The following is a 22,287-nucleotide window of genomic DNA, read 5'->3' as shown; positions in this document are numbered from 1 at the left end:
ATGGAAGCCGTTGAGGGCCAGCGCGTTTGTCTACGTCCAGTACGCATGCGCGCATGCGGACCACTTATGTGCACCCCTGGTAATAATCCATTGCGTTAGTGGGAGACCACTTTAAAAAATGATATATTAAGCATTTTCTTGCATGTGTGTTATAATTTTTCAAATCAATAAAAAAATTAATAATCTGTTTTATATGAAACAATTAGGGGTCATTTGAAATCTTTAATTTAATAATTGGCTGTGTTTTAACCTTCCCTCTCCCATGGACAATGTTTAGTGATGTTACCATCCTATTACGTCTGTCTTAGTCAATGCCAGGTTTGCATCACAATGACGGCGTGCAAGCGGATGTTGTCAGGTAGAAACAAATCCCATACATGTCATCCCCATCTCTCAACACCCACTCACAGAACAGATTTTAACATCCAGTAATTTCTTCAGTGACATGGTTGACTTTGTTTGCATAAAAGCCATAGGGGCCACAGACTGGTGTTCTCTTGAGGGCAGTAAATGTAATTTTCTTTTGTGTTTGTTTTATAAACTACTGCAGAAGGAATAATAATACTGTACTGTAGTTCTCAATTCTAACATTTGATTCCTGTTTGATTGCTTGAAAATAATTCCTTGTCAATGGTTATCATGACTTATTTGGCTGATCGAGAAGTTTTTTTTTTTTTTTTTTTACGTTATTCAACTACTTTAAAGTACATGTTTTTTTTTTTTGTTTTTTTTTTTATCTCAGTGGATGAGAACATGAATGGTGAACTATTATAAATTTTAAAAAAATCCTAATGGTAATTGCTGTTCGCAATTACTCCGGCTCACCTGATGTGTGAATGCAGGGTGTGACTAATCATACCTGACTACAAAGAGCATCACACCGTTTTAGCCGCGCCCTCAAAGATCAAGAAACCCGTAATGGTAAAAACCGACAAGACATACTGTATTCTCAGTCTTTGCACCTTCCAAAAAGTTATATTCAAACTTGTATGCTCAAACAAATCTCTGAAAATTTGCTTTTTAATAGAATAGAATGACATTTGTTGTTATTGTACACCATACACTTGAATTAATTCATGTTTGCTGTATGAAAGACAGTATGTCACCTAAAAAAATAGACTTACAGATATTGATATTGTTTTAACATCATAGAATATACGACACTTGAATGAAAGACATCTGGATTGGCCTTTTGAAAAACGTTTGGTTCTTCCAGTCGTATGGATGTACTTTGAGAAGTGAAGCATCAGGTGGGTGAGAAAGAGGAGCGTCTTTCCCCAAAGAGAAGAACTGCAGTGGTGAGATGTGTGTTTTGTAGTTCAGCAGTCATGATGAATTGAAGCCATTGTCAAACAGCATGGAAGCATATGGAAGAAATTGTGGCCAAAATAGACTGTTGGATTATGATGCATAAATATAATACACTGCCGCAATAAACATAATGAATTCCCGTTCCTTTTATGCAAATAAGCATTTTGCTAAAAATGATTGACAGGTCATTGGGGCTGACACATAGCAGGGGAGTATAATTATGCACCCGGCTGCCGTCAGCATGCTGTGACTTTGTCAACCCATTATGCATGCATTCAGTCTTAGCTAACTGCACATTTTTGCTGTATAGGGAGTCAGTTACATTTTCACAAAACAAAGTGCTTGTGTTTTTCAAGTAAATTAAACAGTAATTGTTCTGTGCCTGACTTAGCAGCAGAGGTCAAGGAAACAGAAATCTTTACGACAACAATAGAAAGTCATCCTGTGCTTCATACTGATGTCAAGTTTCCTTCACTTTGACCTCTTTGCATAACATCCCGGTGTGCACAGTAAAGCATAGTGCATCCAGGACCTTCTTTGAACATTTAGTCATTCATAACTGAGAATTACAGTAGCCATTCACAGTCAGAGACTTATAACACTAATAGTTTTTTTCAGTTTCTATGGTAAAATCACATTTGTCCTCTTTGTCGTGTTAAAAAAAAAAAAAAATCAGACAGTAACACATGGAGTCAATCCTGCTGATTGAAGTGGTACGATTTAATGAGGTCTGGCATGACATCATACAATGAGGCGGTACTCAACTTTGCTTTTCTTTTTAATTGTAAACCAGAGGTGTCCAAGGATCCACTGTTTTACATTTCATTTAAACTTCCATGCTGATAATGCTGGTGCTTTGAAGGTGACATGGGGTTTTCCATTGTCAGTAATTGCAATGTTATTCTAAGCTGAAGAAAGCCCAGCTACAATAACAACGTCCAGGATACAGTATACTGAAAGGGAATCTCTTGTCCACTGTCCCACATTTATTTGTGTAAAGGGCTTGACAGTAGTTGCTTAATCTGCTTCCCAAACACTGACAGAGTGCCCCTGAGCAAGGATGTGGACCCCCAATTGTGTTTTATTGCTTCTTACTTGTGTGCTTGTATTTTGGCCTTCAGTACTGTACTATACATCCATCAACATATAATTCTACCAAGTCACCCTGTGAAGCTAACTATTTTATTCCAAGTTTAAAATATGTCTATTTCCCCCCCCCAGAGGCAGCACATTACGTTTCAGATTTGAAATTGAAAGAACTAAGAGTACAAAGGCACTTGCTCTGCTACTAGTCCAGTTTCAAATTAATCTAATCCTTCAGTGAAATGTATGTAGTATTTCTTCTTCTTATAAACAGGAGTAAAACATTAATAATTATCCCTCTTAAGTAATTTTCAAGCATTTGACTTAATGCATACATACTAAACTAAATGACGTAGATTTGCTATACACTATTCAAACCCTCAAACATTGGGTGTATATCATAGATCACTGAAGATCAAATGTTTATGGAGTGGAATTCCCCTTAGCAAACTACTATCTTTGTGGTTGCATTGAAATCCCGTTGTTGCGCGACGACTCTCCTCATTCTTGGCAAAGCTAATGGGTTTCTGTGGCAATATGGTGCTTGAAGTTACTGTGCTGGGGGATTTGTTCCAAACTAAGAAGTAAATGTGCCTTACCTTTTTAGCCATATTACAAAAGGTATGTTTGTTTTAAACCTAACACTGCTCATCACCAAAAGAACACCCTTCCTACAGTGTAGCATGACGTTGACAGCAATGTGCATTAAGGATGTGCCAAAAAATCAATTATTTGATGCATCGCGATTCGACACGTGACGATTCAATTACGATTCATAAATGTTCAAAAACAGCTGGTGGTTACTGAGCGAGAGATTTACTCCTTTTCAAAAGACTAAAAAATAAATTTGTGTATGAGACAGGCTGGGACACGGCGATCACGCTTAGGGTCCTCTTCTGTGTGCAAGTTATTTTTTAGAGCGAGAGGGGAAGAGAGATAGTTCGTTGCTCTTTGTCTTTCAGTGCTAGTTCGTTGCTCTTTTTCTTTCAGTTGTCCAGCAGTAGGTTCAAGTCGTGTTAATTGGAAAAGTCCCTTGTGTTTTGCTAAGTCCCTTGTCCGTCTATCAGAGGTGAGTACACGAACCCTCTTGTACTGTTTAGCTTTTATTGTTGTTGTTTTTGAGATGTTACTAGTTAGTGACGAGCGCTATGCTAATTAGCAACTTCGCTAACATGTATTTCCATGCCAAGTCGTGCGTTGTTAGGTGGTGTACAAAAGTTATCCCTGATGCAGAACGTTTAAAACCAGGATTAAGTACAGCGGTAACACTACAAACATACGAAATAGTACCGAAATCTGTGAAAACAAAGTATATTTGTTAAAAGAAGTCTTATTTCTAATGACACTGTTTGTTTCCAGAAAATGTGGAATTCATTCCACCTGTGTAAATGTTATTGTATTGTTGAGAGAAATAAGTACTGCCTTTAAAACAGCTAATGTTTTTGCACCTTCTTGTGAAAAAGAATCTCAAGGTCAGCTGTGTGTTGTATGGGCATGTTGAGAAATAAGTACTGCCTTTAAAATGGTTAATGTTTTTGCACTTTATTGTAAAAAAAAAAAAAAAAAAAAGTTTAAGGGCAGCTTTTTGTTGTATGGCCATGTTTCCTTCGTTCCTGTTGAATCATTAGGATATTTTAAATAAATAATAGACATACATTTGTTTGGCTACTTTATTAATTATTAATGTATGATGCATCGATAATCGTGATCATCGTCAATATCGTGATCATCGTTCAATAATGGAATCGTAGCACCCTGAATCGTAATCCAATCAAATTGCGGGGTGCCTATAATAGCACACTCTTAATGTGCGTTAGTGTTTTTTTTTCCACTTGGGTATAGGTCAAAGTAAAATGAATGATTATGACTTCCAAATACCAGTCACTGTTTGTAGAAAATGTTTATCACAAAAAACAAAAACAAACAGGAAAAGCCATTTCGAACAGTTAAATTTTGGATTTAATGAGAGGCTCCCGAAATTGAAGCTAGTTTGTGCTGAATCAACATGAGTTTGAATTTTTGTTCATTCTGAACATGGCGATTTCTGCTGTTAAAAGGGAGTTGTATACATTATAGATCATATAAATGAAATGAGGAAAGTTTCTAAACAATTCAATTTCATTATAAAAACCTGGCATTTCGGTTAAGTGCTGTATATGTATGAGATGTCCCTTGTGCAGCGTAAGTTATACTATGACAAAACTGTGTCTCCTCTTGCATCCTTCTCACTGAATACTTTTGTGTGAGGCAGACATAGCGTTGTGGTGATCTCATAGGATTGCGCACTCAATATTATTGAGCGCACTGTAGGGTCTTTGTGTGCCAGCAGGCTGAGTCAAGCCCTCCTTGTCATCTCAGGCATGAATTAATCGCACAGAATGAGATGAAAAATGAGAATGGGAGATTAACTTTACAGACACATCCCTTTCTAAGACTCTGACCTTTGGCCCCAAACCATCCCTTGACGGGCAAATGCCTATTTGTCTAATTTCAATGTCTCTGTCATGGGCTGCTCGATCCAAAAAGCATTTGGAAAAATGTGGAAAATCCCCAGCAAGTTCATATCGAGTGCACTTGAAGGTCATGTATGTTTTCTGTTTACATTATAAAATTGACAGGACTTGGAGGAAGTAAAGGATAATGGGGGACATAAAAGGTAAAAGTGGCTTTTGTAGGGTTAGGAAAGGGAACCCTGCCACTTAGCAAACAATGGGAAACATTGTTGCTGTGTTTTAAAGTAATACAAGCTGAAATATATTACTTATTTCCCGTTTTCCTGATGTCACATCATCATTTTGTACAAATCAACTGAATTCTTGGAACAATTATTTAATTTTAATTTTTTATTATTAGAGACATAAAAAAAAAAAAGCCTCTTAATACTGCCCTCCCTGCCACTAAGCTATTGCACTGTCTATTTATTTGACTTTTAGTAGCCTTATCCTCAACTCTGTTAATGAGCAGAAATTCACTAACCTACTGCATTGTGTATCTGAAACTGGAGCCTGAGATACCCGTTCACTGACATCACTGCTATTTCCCACGTTGTTCAAGCACCATGAAGCCACATGTTCACTTAAGGGTAACATCAAAGTTTCAGTGCTGCCTCCAGAGGGCACTTAATGCTTAAACAGGTGTGTGAAGAAACCCGTAAATCGCCTCTTTCTATTACCATGGAAACCAGGGAGGCGTCAGTACCATCTTTTTAAAACTTGGTATGAGTACCTACAATTGCTAAAACCATGACATTTTGCAATATTAGTAAAAATTCATCCATTATGTACCGTTCAGCCAGAGTCAAGTTGCAGGTGCAGAGGTGTCTCCAAACTTTCTGTGTATATATACTGTATACAGTATATGGATATATACATGGATATACAGCGGGGCAAATAAGTTTTTAGTCAACCACTAATTGTGCAAGTTCTCCCACTTGAAAATTAGGCTTGTAATTGTCAACATGGTTAAACCTCAACCATGAGAGACAGAATGTGGGGGAAAAAACAGAAAATCACATTGTTTGATTTTTAAATAATTTATTTGCAAATCATGGTGGAAAATAAGTGTTTGGTCAATACCAAAAGTTCATCTCAATACTTTGTTATGTACCCTTGGTTGACAATAATGAAGGCCAAACGTTTTTCTGTAACTCTTCACAAGCTTTTCACACACTGTTGCTGGTATTTTGGCCCATTCCTCCATGTAGATCTCCTCTAGAGCAGTGATGTTTTGAGGCTGTCGTTGGGCAACACGGACTTTCAACTCCCTCCACAGATTTTCTATGGGGTTGAGATCTGGAGACTGGCTTGGCCATTCCAGGACCTTGAAATGCTTCTTATGAAGCCACTCCTTTGTTGCCCTGGCTGTGTGTTGGGATCATTGTCATGCTGAAAGACCCAGCCACGTCTCATCTTCAAGCCCTTGCTGATGGAAGGAGATTTTCACTCCAAATCTCTCGATACATGGCCCAATTCATTCTTTCCTTTACACAGATCAGTCGTCCTTGTCCCATTGCAGAAAAACAGCCCAAAAGCATGATGTTTCTACCCCCATGCTTCACAGTGGGTATGGTGCAATTCAGTATTCTTTCTCCTCCAAACAGGAGAAACTGTGTTTCTACCAAAAAGTTCTATTTTGGTTTCATCTGACCATAACACATTCTCCCAGTCCTCTTCTGGATCATCCAAATGCTCTCTAGCGAACCGCAGACGGGCCTGGACGTGTACTTTCTTCAGCAGGGGAACACGTCTGGCAGTGCAGGATTTAGTCCCTGGCGGCGCATTGTGTTACTGATAGTAGCCTTTGTTACTGTGTTCCCAGCTCTCTGTAGGTCATTCACTAGGTCCCCCTGTGTGGTTCTTGGATTTTTGCTACCGTTCTTGTTATCATTTTGATGCCACAGGGTGAGGAGGGAGTTGAAAGTCTGTGTTGCCCAACGACAGCCCCAAAACATCACTGCTCTAGAGGAGATCTGCTGGAGGAATGGGCCAAAATACCAGCAACAGTGTGTGAAAAGCTTGTGAAGAGTTACACAAATGTTTGGCCTCCGTTATTGCTAACGAAGGGTACATAACAAAGTATTGAGATGAACCTTTGGTATTGGCCAAATACTTATTTTCCACCATGATTTGCAAATAAATTCTTTAATAATCAAACAACATGATTTTCTGTTTTTTTCTTTTTTCCACATTGTCTCTCATGGTTGAGGTTTACCCATGTTGACAATTACAGGCCTCTGTAATATTTTCAAGTGGGAGAACTTGCACAATTAGTGGTTGACTAAATACTTATTTGCCCCACTGTAAAATATTTGACGCATTTAACGCACATGCCCCGCTCAAAGATTCAAATGACAGCAAAGTGTCATTTCCACTTGTGTTTTTTGTTGTTTTCCCGCCCTCTGCTGGCGCTTGGGTGCGACTGATTTTATGGGTTTCAGGCTTCAGCTCCATAATTATTATTGACATCAACAATGGCGAGCTACTAGTTTATTTTTTGATTGAAAATTTAAAAACTTTATTAAAACGAAAACATTAAGAGGGGTTTTAATATAAAATTTCTATAACTTGTACTAACATTTATCTTTTAAGAACTACAAGTCTTTCTATCCATGGATCGCTTTAACAATGTTAATGCCATCTTGTTTATTTATTATGATAAACAAATATAGTACTTATGTACAGTATGTTGGATGTATATATCCGTCTTATCTTTCCTTTCCAACAATAATTTACAGAAAAATATGGCATACTTTATAGATGGTTTGAATTGCGATTAATTACGATTAATTAATTTTTAAGCTGTGAGTAGTTGTCCAACGCCTGGCAACCCAGGCGTCCTCTCGGTTGTTCTGCTCGGCCGTCCGCCGCCTGCCATCCTTCCGCCGGCGCACCGACCGTGCGGCCCGGCCGTTCATTGCCGTTGAATCGGGTTGCGGGTCTTACCAAATGCGCTACTGCCCTCCAGTGGCCAGTTTTATTGCTTTAAAATGGATTTTCAGCTTTGTGCTTTGGACCTCAGTTGAATCAGAACCTAGAGATGTCTCTTATGAAAAAAAAAAACGTAAAAGACGTATGAATACGTCTTTGGGACACTGAAAAAATTAAAAATAGAACGTATTTATACGTTTTTGGGAGCAAATGAGTTAAATTTAACTGTCCATCTCAGATTAAATAATTTGAAAATTTACACTGTCATTGCTTGCACAGCGTTAAAAGTACTGCGTATCTTGTCGTGACAAGCCAGTGGCAGGGGTGGGGTGATGTGGGCCGGCCCTTTAATGGGTTCTTGTCCCTTGGCCCTTGTAAGTCTGTTGACAGCCCTGGGCTGAGGGTTCTTAGATCCTGTGTTTGCCTGGGTTTTTGGTAGTCAATGATACCCACAAACATTTGCAGTTGTATCTGATACCAACTAAAAACCACTTCCATCCAAACTAATTGTTTTTATTTAAAAAGTCAATAGGTTATAACAACAAAGCGATAGTACCGTACTGCGTTGTGGAATGTAAATGCCAGAGGCTAATTTGAAATCTTAAAATGTAACAGGTACGTAATGAGACCTGAGTGTCAATCATTTCAGATTAAAACACTTTGCCGCTACAGTTTGCAGTTTACAATATTGTCTTGCTTCTACTCTTATCAACGTGAGATCATTGCTGTATTTTTATGATAACCTCCAGCATCTTCCTGAGTATAATAAAAACAGTGGGAAGAACATACTTTTCCCACTTGCTCATTAATTTGTACATCCTTCCGACTTCTCTAAACAAGTTGCACATGTTCACATCACAGGCTGCTCACCTCCTCATGTTCTGCAATTTGGAAACACGTCTAAATAAGTAAAAGTAAGAATCATAGCCTCTCTATGGTTAGTCCCATAGCAAGCATGCAGGGAAGTCAGTGATACTAGAATAATTGTTAAAAAAAAAAAAAAAAAAAAAAACTGTGCTAACAGCTTATTCTATTTTTTTTTCACTTTGTTGAATTACATAATTAGAAGCAGGAAGTATTCCTATTTTGATGCATATTGAGGGATAGTACAGTAAAAGTAAATGCACGTCAGATGAACGGAAGAGGAAACAGAAGGCCGGAGGTGATATGTGATGTCATCAACATAGGGAGGAAGACCATCTCTCTGGGGGAAACGGGGTCCCTTCACATACCATCTGGTTTGTCCATTTGGAAAGCATATTGTTGGCATCTTAGAAAAATAATTAAAAGTTTATATTTTTCATAATGATACTGTTATAATTATTGCCACAATTTAAAAATATATCTGTGACTCCTTTGTTTAATGAAAGCATGTTATCATGGCTTCAGGGTTAGAGCCAGGGCTAAATGTAAACCACTGTTCAAAGGCTGTGGAGAGACATTATTTTCCAGATGCTATTTTTAGAAAAGAAAACAGCCTTTATCAGTGTTGTTATTAACGGCGCTACTAACGGTAATACTAGTTTTTTTCAGTTGTGAGTAATCTAATTAATTAATTTTCTCATCTTTGCAACGCCGTTACCGTTACTTAGGATGTGGAGGGGCGCGTTAGCGGCGTTACTATTTGGTTGAATGAACCGCGAGTTGTCTGATTTTGTCACAGTTGCTTGGGAGGGAGGAGGAGGAAAAGGGGTGGAGACGTGAGGCTAGGTGGCTCGGAGTGTTAGCATAGCATTCGCGGTCTCGTTAGCATTAGCATTTAGCGTCATCTTCGGGCAACACTTTTGCATATAGATCGTGGCGTCCAGGTGGGTACTAATGTACTGTTTTCCTGTTGAGTATGCATTATCATTATCAAGTTGCCGTTGTCCTTGTAGTTGCTACAATATAATAATAACTTGTCTTTTTTTTAATGACTAAAAATAGTTATTTGCCCTAAACCTTTCTTGAATGATGTCTCAATAAAACTTGTGTTAATCAAAACAACTAGAGAAAAGACAGAAGATTTAGAGCCTCACTTGAATATTGAAATATATATCTACAGCATATACTAAGGCTGTCAAATGATTAAAATTTTTAATCGAGTTAATCACAGCTTAAAAATTAATTAATCATAATTAATCACAATTCAAACCATCTCTAAAATATGCCATATTTTTCTGTAAATTATTGTTGGAATGGAAAGATAAGTAAAGTAGTGATTGAAAATACACCACAAGGTGTCAATGGTGAGTTTTAAATTAATTAGAGATCTAGCTAAGGCAAAGTCTGAGTAAGTTTTATGTGTATTTTGCATAGCTATTTTGATTGGGAATGCCAGATCTGTTTGCACTGAGCGCTTTTCTTTTTGTGAACATTATTTTTTTGAGAGATAGGAATATTAGTTTTGTTGTGCTTTCACAAAATGATATTGTAGTGACTTAACTGTTCCGCCCAAATGCATGGTGAAAAGTTGGGCAACAATGACTGTCAGTGGTGGCTGCAAATGGTATACAGTATGTTCTGCATTGAGCTCAATTAAGCGTATTAAGAAAAGATCGTCACCTGCTCTGCCCAAATGCATTATGGGAAGTTGAGCAACCATGACTGCCAGTAGTGGCTGCAAATGGTATACAGTATGTTCTGCGTTGTGTTCAATTAAGCGTGTTAAGAAAAAGTTTGTCAATGAACGCCTGTGTCCACTCGCATTTCTCTACCTTTTCACTCCTAATGTGCTAAAACGGCACCATTGTAAACTGTTTGAGGCAACGCACGAACGGATCATTCCGTTCATGCGTTAATTGGGTCAAATATTTTAACGTGATTAATTTAAAAAATTAATTACCGCCCGTTAACGCAATAAATTTGACAGTCCTACTATATACAGTATATTAGGTGTGTGACGATACACACAAGTCATGGTTCAGTACGTACCTCAGTACGGAGATCACGGTCCGGTGCGGGTTCAGTACACCAGGAAAAACAAAATGGCTTTTTTCTCACAGCATTTGAAAGTTAAAGTTTGTATACCTTTACACTCATATATAGGTGAAATTTTAAAAAAAAAAGTAAAAGTGTGTCCTGTTTTTTTGGGTGGGGGGGTGAAAAATTCATTTCAATTCAATCAGTTAATATAAACTAAAGATGAAACGAATACTCGAGTAACTCTAAGTTTAAAAATGGATCCGAGTAATTTTATCCGCCTCGAGGAGTTGTTTGCCAGCTCTGAGCATCACGTTTTGTCTGGACTACTTTTAATGTGAGACAACTCGCTTATGTCACGTGCGTAGAGGAAGAAGCAATAATACCTGACTGCAGCAGACAGCCGCTATGAACTATGCCTTCGTTGCTACAAACAATGCCGGCATGATGCTACGGTGTTAGCATCTGATGCGTCACATAGATATCACATGTATATGGAACTAGATGCGAAATGATAGACTCGGCGGCGTTAGCACATGTATATAGAACTACTGTAGATGCGAAATGACAGATTCGCCGGCGTTAGTAAACTGCCGCCATCTTAAAGCAGAAGATTTTAACATATAAATAATAAGATTAACGTTTCTGTACCTTGCTAACGTAACGTTAGCCCTGTGGGGGGGCTATTAATTATTATTATTATTAATTATTATTTCTATTAATTATGATTACTGTCGATGCGTGGCTAACGTGTGTTATATACAGGCTTTATTTAATTTGTAAAAACACAGTGGTGTAGAGTGATGAGGGTGTAAAATAAAAACATAATAAAGCTAACTCAATTTTAGCTCACTTGTCATTGATGGATAAAACACCAAGTAGCACTGGTGCCTAATGTGCTCCAATACAGCAGGCATCATACATTTATTTTGAACACAGCAGAAACTCAAAATCCTATCAGGACGTACAATTTAGACTAATTTAAAACTTAACTAGAACTTAAAAATGACTTGACACAAATGGAAAATAATTTGAAACACGTGGGGAAAACACCGAACTTTTAAGTGATGTGGGTTATAAAGCGTAAAGACGTAAGAAATATTTATTTATTTATTTATTTATTTTAGTAAGATCTAGACATTTTTTGAGTGAAAGCCGTGATTTTAAAACATTTTTCTAGTCACATTTGAGATGCAATTGTTGGCTGTTTTCAACAATGTGCATCAAAAATAAAGATATTGGTTGTCTGAAAATGAAATGTCTTGTTTTCTCATGTATATTCATAATTGCTCTTTACCTAAAAAAAAAAAAAAAAAAAGGTTTTATCCGATTACTCGATTAATCGATCGAATTTTCGGTCAAATACTCGATTACTTAAATGTTCGATAGCTGCAGCCCTAATATAAACATATTTAATGTGAAAGATGTTATAGAATGTTCATGTGAAAGATTTTCTACAATGTATCATGTAACAACGTGTGTAAGTAATTACTCTTACAATGACATAACTGAGTTACTAACTAAATTACTTTTCGGTAGAAGTAATTTGTAACTGTAACAAATTACTTTTTTAAAGTAAGATTAACAACACTGGCCTTTATACGGTGTATATATAGTAGTCGTAGTAAAAGTGTAAGTCGACAGCATAGGCGGAGTTTGACTTTTGGGCCAGGAAGGGCACAACATGTTGATGAAGCCGAAACGCAGTTTCAGCTATAAAATTAACTTCCAAGAATAATTATCATAATAAGTTGAAAATAAGCGTTGTTCCGTTTCCCATCATTTTTCAGGGGAATTCTAAATCAGGCTGCTTAGGACAGCTATACTTTCCGCCAAGATCGTCATCCATTGAATATGGTACGCCCACCGGTGTTAACAGGTGTTCTGTCAAATTTTGCAACCTATCAGAAATTGCAAATTTGTGTTAAAAATATCAGTGAAAAAAGCGGTTACAAAGTAAACCCTACAAACTTTCTTTAAATAAAGGAATATTTACTTACGTTTGATCATGGACGGACATATAGAAAAGTTCTCCTCAGACACATTCTGCCATTATAGCTGCACACTCACTGTTTACGTCTTCGCCACGTAGTTAAGCATTAATGCACGCCATATTCATGTGGAACATGTATTTTTACGATGTTACTTGTTTATTTAACACCTGTGGAAAACATTGAGAATCCAATTGAATGTAAAAGAGGGCTTATTCACCTCCACAACAGCTTTGAGAGCAAAATATGATAAGGGTGCAAAATTTGTACAATTAGCATCTTTAGTGGGGCAAATTGAGACTCAGCTCACCATTTTGGCGGTGCTCTCTGGCTTTTTATGGCCCACATTTTCAAACATTGTTTCTTGCTCAGTAGTTGTTGTCACTTTTGAAAGCTTAGGTTTGAAAAAATTACGTATTTCCATCTTACCCCTTCGTCCCTCAGGTGGTTTTGGCTAAGCAAAACAAATGACCGTCTAAGGTGCTAGTTGTGTTACTTTGTGGGTTTCTTGAATAAGACAACTTACTGAAAAGGTTGATGTTTTTTACTGACAGATCTTTAGTTACAGAACAGAAGAGAGGCATCATCAACATTAAATGTCCACTGGCGGGCTTTTTATTACCTTTCTCGATCTCGTGCAGATACGATTTGCACATATCATTACATTAGTCCAGTACTTCTCAAATAGTGGGGCGCGCCCCCCAGGGGGGCGCAGAGCGATGCCAGGGGTGGCGCGTGTGACCTCGGGGAACATGCTTTTTTTTTTTTTTTTTTTTTTTTTTTTTGCCGTACTAGAATAAAGTGTACTTGCACATCCACTCAGTGGGTGGCAGTGGCGGTCTCATTTTCAAAGTGCGCGCAGTATTTTTGAAGTAAGCAAGAGCACACGGAATAGACTCTTGAAGAGCTGGAGAGCTGTGCGCCGTTTTCGAAAGCCGTTTTCCAGCCGGACTCATGCAGCGACCTACTGTCTTCTCCGGTTCTCACGTGTCCGCCCGAGAGGTGCCATTTTCGGCTTGGGATAACCACGACGACCGCCCTCACCTACGGTTCTCCCTCGGCCGCCGAGAATGCGCTTTTTTCGGGCCGTTTGCCTTTTGGCTTTGACATTTAATACAGTGGTAGATGAGAAAACACCACTGTTTACTATGTCTAAAAATGATTATAGCGGACAGCAGGAAGCCAAATCAATTAAGACGCCACTTAAACATATTAGACCCCAATCTCATTGATAAGCCGCTTGGTTGTTTTTCAGCGAAAACGTGCCGAATATTGCCAACAATCGTCCCGCTTTGTCAGTATCGGTGCAAAATAACCCCACACCATTGCAAACTGGAGGTGAACTGAGAGCAGCGAAAATAAAAACTGTCCTTCTGTCCAAAGACACCTTTTTTCCCTCTTCTATTCAGTTTTTTTCCCGTCAACTTTTTTTGGCATATTGTCCTCATGAGTTCATGTTTCTAATCAATTTGAATTTGTTATTATTTACTGATTTTATTTTTCAGTATCAAATGGTCAAAAATTTACCTTGAGTGTATTTTTACAGTTTGGATGTTTTTTTCAATTCAGGCAAATTGATGCGCGTTAAGTGTTTTCTGTTACAAACAAAACAATGTTAATAAAGTTATACTTTATAAGTTGATCTCTGTTATTTTCTCTAATAGAAAAAAAAGGATACAATGTGAGGCAGAGGTGTACTTATAATAGTAATATTATAGACATATGATACTATTTACAGTGGCGGCAGAGTTTGGGGGGGCGCGAAACATTTATGTCTTCCTTGGGGGGGCGTAGCAGAAAATAATTGAGAAACACTGCATTAGTCACATTATCTGTTCAAAAAATATTTTTTTTTTCTGTTCATTTCATTCATTTTTGTTGTTTTATTGCTTTACAACTTTTATAGACAATATTTTACCGGAAAATTGTTAATTTTAAAATCATATATAGGGAAGTCAACTAAATGCAATGACACTTTTCGGCCAAAAATCTGTAAATCCGCTTGTGGTCGACAGGAGACAGAGTTGGAGTTTCAGCTGACAGAAAAGCAGGTAGCTGAGCACCTTTACCCACTTAGCACATGAGAAAATATGTCCCTTAATGGAATAGTCTTTAGTTCACAGTATTGTAACTGTAACGATGCAGCAATGTTGTTTTTCACTGTCTTGATTTCAGGGCTGTTGACACTAAAGCGTTTCTAACGAAAAAGAAGCAAAATGTTTGGTTTTGTTTTTTTCAAATCCATTTAAATTGTGTTCGCTGCCGTCAGCAGGAATGATGATTCGGGATCTAGGGTGCGAGTCCAAGCTTAACAAGATATAAAAGTAAAAATGTAATCTTAACTACTGCTGTGACTCACATTATGTGTGACCACATTTAGCCTTTTCATGAAAGTAAGCTTTGGTTGTTGTTCACATCCTGAGGACCCCAGCACTAAAGTCTTGGACCTGCAGAGCTCTTTCATGTCTGATCAGGTTTGGAAATGTTTGTTTATACAACTTGTCCAAAGACAATAAGGAATGGGGGACTTCCAAGAAAAGCCCTGCAGTTTTCATTACATTCAGCTCTCCCAGGGAGATGCCTCTGGACTATCAGACCTGTGTTTGGTATTTTGGGCTGAGCTCCTGGATTGCCTAGTTTGACTCAAAAACATGACAGCTAGCATGCCCCAATAGGACTTTGAGGTAAAGATATGTGTTCTATGACTTAGTATGCTTTTGCTGCACCTCCTCTGATATTCATCATCTTGTGAGTTTGCTGCTTTACTCTTGGGTTCAGAGGTCACATTTAGTCATGGTGCGGAGTGGTTTTGAAACACCATAACTGATCTTAACAGGGCATGTCTGGTATTTGTCACAGTCAGAAGAATTTAGGGTTGATTTCTGATACCTTTCCATGAGAAATTTCCCTCCACACTCAGTTGTTGTTTTCTATCTGATTCTGTGTGATCTTTGTGTGCTGCCTCTTTTTGTCAATCTAGCAAAAAAAAAAAAAAAAAAAAAGCAAAGGTCAATCAAGGTCCTGTGGGGCTAAAACCATTGTTACGCTCTAGAAACAATCGTTAACCAGGCCTAAAATAATCTACCAATTATTGTACAGTAACGTTAAAAGTGAACACTATCTTCTTTGTCTGACTTTTGATACATATACTACATTTTATATAGGAGTGGGACAAAATATCGAAATGGTAATATATCGTGATACTTTGTATCCCAAAAGGTTATCGATATGCTCCTGCCAAGGATCGAGATATTGTTTTGAACTCTAAGGCTGCATTGACGGTGCTTGACCCCCAATCCATTTAGACTGGGAACGTTCGTTCATTCGAAACCAGAGCATTCCCAGTCAATCTGTCCGATTTTCAGGGCATTTACAGGTCACTTGCTTTTCATTTTAGGGCATTTACAGGTCATTTTCTGTTGAGTTTGAGTCACTGCCTATTCATTTGGGTGATTTCCAGGTCATTTCCTTTTCTGTAACTCAAAATAAACAGGAAGAGACCAATAAAATACCCCCAAATCAACAGGAAGTAACTGAAAATGAACAGGTAAATGATAAGGGTGTAACGGTACATGTATTTGTATTGAACCATTTCGGTACGTGGTGCTCGGTTCGGAATGGAGGCGTACAGTTTCTTTGTGTAGATTATATTTACTCCAACTTCTCTACTCTAATGAGGACCAACACGGTAGGACAGTATAACCCAGAAACGTCAACGGCGTGACAACGTGGCCGCCGCGAGATCGCAGTGAAACGCGGGCGTTAAAGTCAATCAGCCAATGAACACCAGTCGCAGTGCGGCCGCTTGTTAGACGTGTCCCAGAAGCGGCTCAACACGACGCACGCGAAAAGAACGTCAGAGTTTATTATTTGATGCGAGACGAGACCCTCCTGCGTCAATACTACGACCGGTAGCTAGGATCAGGCAGACCGGAAGTCACTCATGAAAAAATACGGTGGATCCGGTCGATTTTCAAACTAATATGCAATCGTAACCCACTTTTTGAGTCCATCAGATCTCTTGAGTGGTAGATCGGGGCACAGTTGACTTGTCTTTGTTGATTTACTGTTGTCTTCTCTGCTATAATAATAACCAACACGGCCCCGTGTTCAGCACAAAATCCTCCTACCGCATCAAAACCAGTAGGAACTAATATTCACATAGGAACTAAAGTTATACAACATAAAATATACAATATAAATAAATGATACAACACATTTGTAAAATACAAACACATAATAAAATTAATAATAACCCATTTAAATAAAATAAATTGAAAATCTATGTCATTGGGATTGCTTTTCTCTTTAGCACAGGACTTTTTTTTCTTCTTTCTTTCAGAAAGAAAGCTGACCAGTCTGAAAGGCAAATTGTTGTTGGATTATATTTAAATACCCGCTACTTTTTGAACAGAATTCTAGCTTTTTATAGGCTAATGTTCCTATTGTTGAAAGGTGTGTAATAAACAACTAGCACATTTATTTTGCATTTTGTTTACTTACTGTACCGAAAATGAACCGAACCGTGACCTCAAAACCGAGGTACAGGGGGTACGTACCGAACCGAGATTTTTGTGTACCGTTACACCCCTAACGTCTACCAAGGATAAACTCATTCCAATTCGCAGCAGAAGCTTGTTTTTATGTTTATTAGTTGTTTGCAGAATATCCTAGAATGATTTCCTGACCAATGTATTGATAATCCTTGTATCGCCATATCGTGAGATCATCGTTATCGTGAGTTTTATATCGCAAATCGTATCGTATCGTGAGGTTCCCACTATTCACTTTTGCAGAAAATAGTGTAATTGGCAAACATAACTGTAATAATATGCCCGTGTAAAGGGGGGCATTGAGGTTGTATCTTAATGTTTGCCTGAGGGCTTTATGAGTGTCACGTTAGCAATCGATGTTGGCGAAGGCGTGTTTCATCATGTCGGAGCCTGTGAGTCTGCCTCAAGGCAAGAAGTAAGTTTGAAAAGTTTCAACTTGCCTACCTGAACTGACTCCACTCCTTTTCTCTACCTTGCATTTACAAACAAAAATAATTCAATTTATAGGCATCACTTGGAAAAGAACTTCTGTAAACAATAATGTATATATAAGTTTACTTTTCCAGACATTTTCTGCATAGCTACTGTATTTTCATGTAATAAATAGAATAAGGGAAAAATGTATCTAATAATAAATCAAATTAGTGAAGGTTATATATGATATGAGTTATTGGGAGTGAAAGACTTTCCCAGGTGCTGCCCAATCCCTTAGGATTAGATCAGACAGGCATCTAATAAGAACACACACGCAGCAGCAGCACCACCACCCCTTTTCCCCAAAAAAGAAAAGAGGTGGGGAGACGGAGGGAGGGAGTGTAGAGATAACAGATCAGAAGGAGGAAGGGAGAGGAGGGACTGTGATTTCAGCAGCAGGCAGGCAAGCTTACCTCCAGCAGCAAGCCTCAAAACACAGCCTGGCCTTGATTTTAGTCTGGAAAATTTCTCACACTATTATCTTGTTGTATGAATGAACACCTCTTAAACTGGGACAATGGTTGGACTCTCATCCACTGCTGTGGAGGGTAAGTGTTGCCCAATGCTCTACTAGTATACTTATACTATGCTACTATGTGTGCAGTTCTACAACTCTGGCCATGCTTCATGTTCTTGCTGTACAACCAACTTTGCATTCAGTCTCCCTGTAATTTGATACAGTGTAGTACCTTAATCAAGCGTGTTTTTCGTCCGCAGGGTATGTTGGTAGTTGTCTTGATTATGTAAATGGAGGGACAAAGCTGTTGGTGCCCTTCTTTTAAGAACCTTAAACCCACAGTGTTTACTGAAATATTGGAATTGAGGAGACTGAAAATGACCTAAATGTTTATTGACATACACCTCAAATCTTTTGGGAGAAAATTTGACAGAATAACAAATCAAACAAACAAATCAGTAAAATATTTCAACATAAGCAAACATGAACCACAGAGGAAAAAAAATCATGATGCTACAGGTTGGTTAATTCGATTAATCCACAACTAATCGATTAGCAAATTAATCGACAACTATTTTGATACCAATATAATTGTTTAGGACCTTCTTCACCTTAAACTTGTCGAAATTCTTGAAATTATAACATACATATAACTTCTCAGTTGTAAATATTGTCAGATTTCTCTATTATGTTTTTGTTAAGTCAAAGTGGGACATGAACAAAAATCTGCTTTTACTTTGGAAAACAACAATTAAGGCTGCAGCTACCGGATATTTTAGTAATCGAGTAATCGACTGAAAATTCTATCGAGTAATCGAATAAAATTTTTTTTTTTTTTTTTTAGGTAAAGAGCAAATATAAATATACATGCGAAAAAAGACATTTAATCCAATATTGAACCATTTTCAGTCAATGTCTTTATTTTCGATGTACATTGTTGAAAACAGCCAACAATTGCATCTCAAATGTGACTAGAAAAAAATTCACTGCTTTCACTCAAAAAAACTTCTAGATCTTATTAAAAAAAAAAAAATATATATATATATATATATATATATATATATATATATATATTAGGGCTGTCAAAATTATCGCGTTAACGGGCGGTAATTAATTTTTTAAATTAATCACGTTAAAATATTTGACGCAATTAACGCACATGCCCCGCTCAGATTAAAATGAGAGCAGTGTAATGTCCGCTTGTTACTTGTTACCTGTTTTTTGTTGTTTGGCGCCCTCTGCTGGCACTTGGGTCCAAATGATTTTATGGGTTTGGAGAGTGAGCATGGTGTAATGACATCAGCAATGGCGAGCTACTAGTTTATTTTATGATTGAAAATTTTACAAATTTTCATAAAACGAAAACATTAAGAGTGGTTTTAATATAAAATTTCTATAACTTGTACTAACATTTATCTTTTAAGAACTACAAGTTTTTCTATCCATGGATCGCTTCAAGAGAATGTTAATAATGTTAATGGCATCTTGTTGATTTATTGTTATAATAAACAAATACAGTACTTATGTACCGTATGTTGAATGTATATATCGGTCTTGTGTCTTATCTTTTCATTCCAACAATACTTTACAGAAAAATATGGCATATTTTATAGATGGTTTGAATGGCGTACCGCAAGCAACACGTCACTTCCGCTCATTAATATTCATGACATTAGCTACTGTTGCTAAGTAGGGACAAGCCACCGTTTGTCCCTAATAGGAAATGAATGGAAATCGTGTACGAATGACATGTTTACAGAGCTAAACCTACCAATTCTCTCCGAAAATGATGTGCCTGGTGCCAAATTGACTGGCAAAGATGTGGAAGAACATAAAAATGTTCAGTTAAAGAGATGGCTTTAGTGTCGAAGGCTGAAAAAGACGAAAAAAACGAGCCGACCTAAGCATAGCTTTAGCTTTTTTATCGACGCGACTGACAATGACATTCTCCTGTTTCAACAAGCTATCCTTTACCATCAGCCCTGTCTTTCTTATATATCCTCTGGTTGTCCTACGTCTCTTTCCGTTCTTGGGGGTAATTTAGGTAGCTTTGTGTAGCGATCGCAAATGCTACTCAGTGACAGCCAACGAACACTTTTAATTTTTTCATTGATAACACATCTTAATCCTATAATTTATTTAAACTTCCCCCTTACTAAAGTTGTTTTTTTATATATATATAACAGAAATGGTAACAGTGGCAGTCAGATACCATTGTAATTCTTTTCAGGTCATTCATTGTCAAACAGAAGCAGTACGGCACAACATTACGCTAAAAAAATAAGTTAGAAATATAAAAATGGCTTACCTCTTTGTCCTCTGAAAGACCATGCCAACCCAGGATAATGTTTACTGCATATGAAATGTGAATGGATTCACCGAGCTGGTGTTAAAGTCTGGTCAAGTTAATTCGGTCTTCACATTTTTTCTTCCTGAGTTTTTGGTTTCCGGAAACGTATGAAGAAAACATCCTTCATGTGTCGTAATGTCTACTGTCGTTTCTACAAGTTCCAAAAAAGCAATTTGTGATCGGCATGTTCGTTTTTGAAAGATTACCGGAGAAAAGTAGCACAAATTACGTTGTGTCAATGCGAGGGCGGGTCTATAATGTCCCACTTCGGCATTACTGCCGCTTTACGATGCGACGTCACAGTCTAAAAATAGCCTGCGTGCGGTACGCCATTGCGATTAATTACGATTAATTAATTTTTAAGCTGTGATTAACTCGATTAAAATTTTTAATCGTTTGACAGCCCTAATATTTATATAAATGATATATTTCTTACCTAAAAATGTAATTACGCTTGATAACACACATCACTTGAAAGCTACGTGTTTTCCCCTCGTGTTTCAATTGAACTTCCATTTGTGTCAAGCTATTTTTAAGTTCTAGTTAAGTTTTAAATTAGTCTAAACTGTAAGTACTGATAGGATTTTGAGTTTTTGCAGTGTTCAAAATAAACGTATGATACCTGCTGTATTGGAGCACATTATGGACCAGTGCTACTTGGTGTTTTATTCAGCAATGACTACTGAGCTAAAACTGACGTAAAGTTAGCTTTATCATGTTTTAATTTTACACCCTCATCACTCTACAGCGCTGTGTTTTTACAGATTAAATAAAGCCTGTATGTAAGAAACGTTAGCCACGCATCGACAGTGGTCATAATCAATAGAAACCTAGCCCTCCGAAGGCCTAACGTTACGTGAGCGAGTGACATTAACGTTATATTTATTAGCGCTGAGAAGTTTACTGCTTAAAGATGGCGGCTGTTTACTAACGCTGCCCAGACGCGGCGGAGTCTGTCATTTCGCATCTAGTCCTAAATGCATGCGATATCTATGAGACGCATCGGACACTACCTGCTACCACACTAGCATCATGCGGGCGTAGTTTTTAAGCAACGTCGGCGTAGTTTGTAGCCGCTGTCTGCTGGAGTAAGTTTTTTTTTTTAAATTTATTGCTTCTTCCTCTACGCACCTGACGTCAGCGCGTTATCTCGCATTAAAAGTAGTCAGGGCAAAACATGATGCTTAGCGCTTGCAAAACTAAACGATTCCTCGAGGTGAATAAAATTACTCGGATCATTTTTTTAAACTCGAGTTACTCGAGTATTCGAGTATTTGATAAGCATATGGTTTTCCCGTCTTCCTTTGTCTGTCATCGTCTTTTCGGCCAAATTATTCTATATTCTGTGACTGTCAATGATTCCTGTAACTGTCAATGATACCGATGATGATGACAATGACAATAAATTTCATTCATTCATTCATTCATTCATTCATTCATTCGTTTCAGCTCTCAAATCGATTAATACATTTGTTGCCAATGAATTTAATAATCGATACAGTTGTAGACCATAGTTAAGTCAGAAAGCTGTAATGAAATTTTGTTTATGAAGGAAACAGTCATCCATTTTGTCTTCATTGTTACTTACAACATGCCTAAAAAACTTCACGATAAATTGTGAAGATAATTGAAAAAAATGACATTAATCCGATTAATCGTTTAATTAATCGTCAGATTAATCGATTAAGAAAATAATCGTTAGTTGAAGCACTAGTGCTACTTAGGACTGAACGATTAATTG

General features: G+C 37.6%; 1 protein-coding gene across 7 annotated transcripts in view; it reads left to right on the top strand.

Annotated features, from left to right (window-relative positions):
* Positions 1-22,287, top strand: part of afap1l1a (actin filament associated protein 1-like 1a) — a 58,449-nt gene that overhangs the window by 4,258 nt on the left and 31,904 nt on the right. For 4 of the 7 annotated variants that reach the window (XM_057850380.1, XM_057850376.1, XM_057850375.1 and 1 more), the window contains exon 1: positions 18,110-18,287. The exons of the other annotated variants lie outside the window; for them this stretch is intronic. In XM_057850380.1, coding sequence (XP_057706363.1) covers positions 18,257-18,287 — 31 coding nt within the window. In that variant the 5' untranslated portion in view covers positions 18,110-18,256. Of the gene's footprint in view, positions 1-18,109; positions 18,288-22,287 lie in introns of those variants that run through there. 7 annotated transcript variants of the gene reach the window in all.

The sequence above is a fragment of the Corythoichthys intestinalis genome, chromosome 11 (assembly GCF_030265065.1).
Source record: "Corythoichthys intestinalis isolate RoL2023-P3 chromosome 11, ASM3026506v1, whole genome shotgun sequence".
Taxonomy (NCBI): Eukaryota; Metazoa; Chordata; class Actinopteri; order Syngnathiformes; family Syngnathidae; genus Corythoichthys; species Corythoichthys intestinalis.
The sequence above is the reverse complement of the archived record's forward strand: the minus strand, read 5'-3'. Positions and strand labels throughout refer to the sequence as shown.